Source organism: Bombus impatiens, unplaced genomic scaffold, assembly GCF_000188095.3.
Source record: "Bombus impatiens unplaced genomic scaffold, BIMP_2.2 scf_0647, whole genome shotgun sequence".
NCBI lineage: Eukaryota > Metazoa > Arthropoda > Insecta > Hymenoptera > Apidae > Bombus > Bombus impatiens.
In genome coordinates this window covers 290,549-290,816 of record NT_177066.1, presented here as the reverse complement: position 1 = coordinate 290,816, position 268 = coordinate 290,549, and the positions used below count along the sequence as shown (strand labels likewise).

General features: G+C 56.3%; 1 protein-coding gene across 1 annotated transcript in view; it reads right to left on the bottom strand.

Annotated features, from left to right (window-relative positions):
- LOC100743870 (semaphorin-1A-like) overlaps positions 1–268 on the bottom strand; it is a 118,652-nt gene that overhangs the window by 794 nt on the left and 117,590 nt on the right. Inside the window, 2 exon segments of the mRNA XM_003492032.3 lie at positions 1–21; positions 99–268. The exon segment at positions 1–21 is cut by the window's left edge and continues 11 nt beyond it; the exon segment at positions 99–268 is cut by the window's right edge and continues 23 nt beyond it. Coding sequence (XP_003492080.1) covers positions 1–21; positions 99–268 — 191 coding nt within the window.

Below are 268 nucleotides of genomic sequence, written 5' to 3'. Positions count from 1 at the left end.
CTGCCGCCGATACCTCGGGACCTGCGGCGATACGATCGTGAGAAAATCGGACGGATCCGGACGTTGAACTCGTCTCATCTTCTGGAAACAGCTCCTACCCGAATTATCCTGTTCCTCGTCCTGCATGATATTGATGATCTCCCCGCCTTGACCCTCCTTATTCGGTATCATCGAGTCCTGCGGGAATTTGTTCTGGTTGGCGGAGATGGCGCCGACGCTGCTCGCGTCCTTGTTCGAAGTTTTGCTCGGTGGACACGAGGCGTGCAGC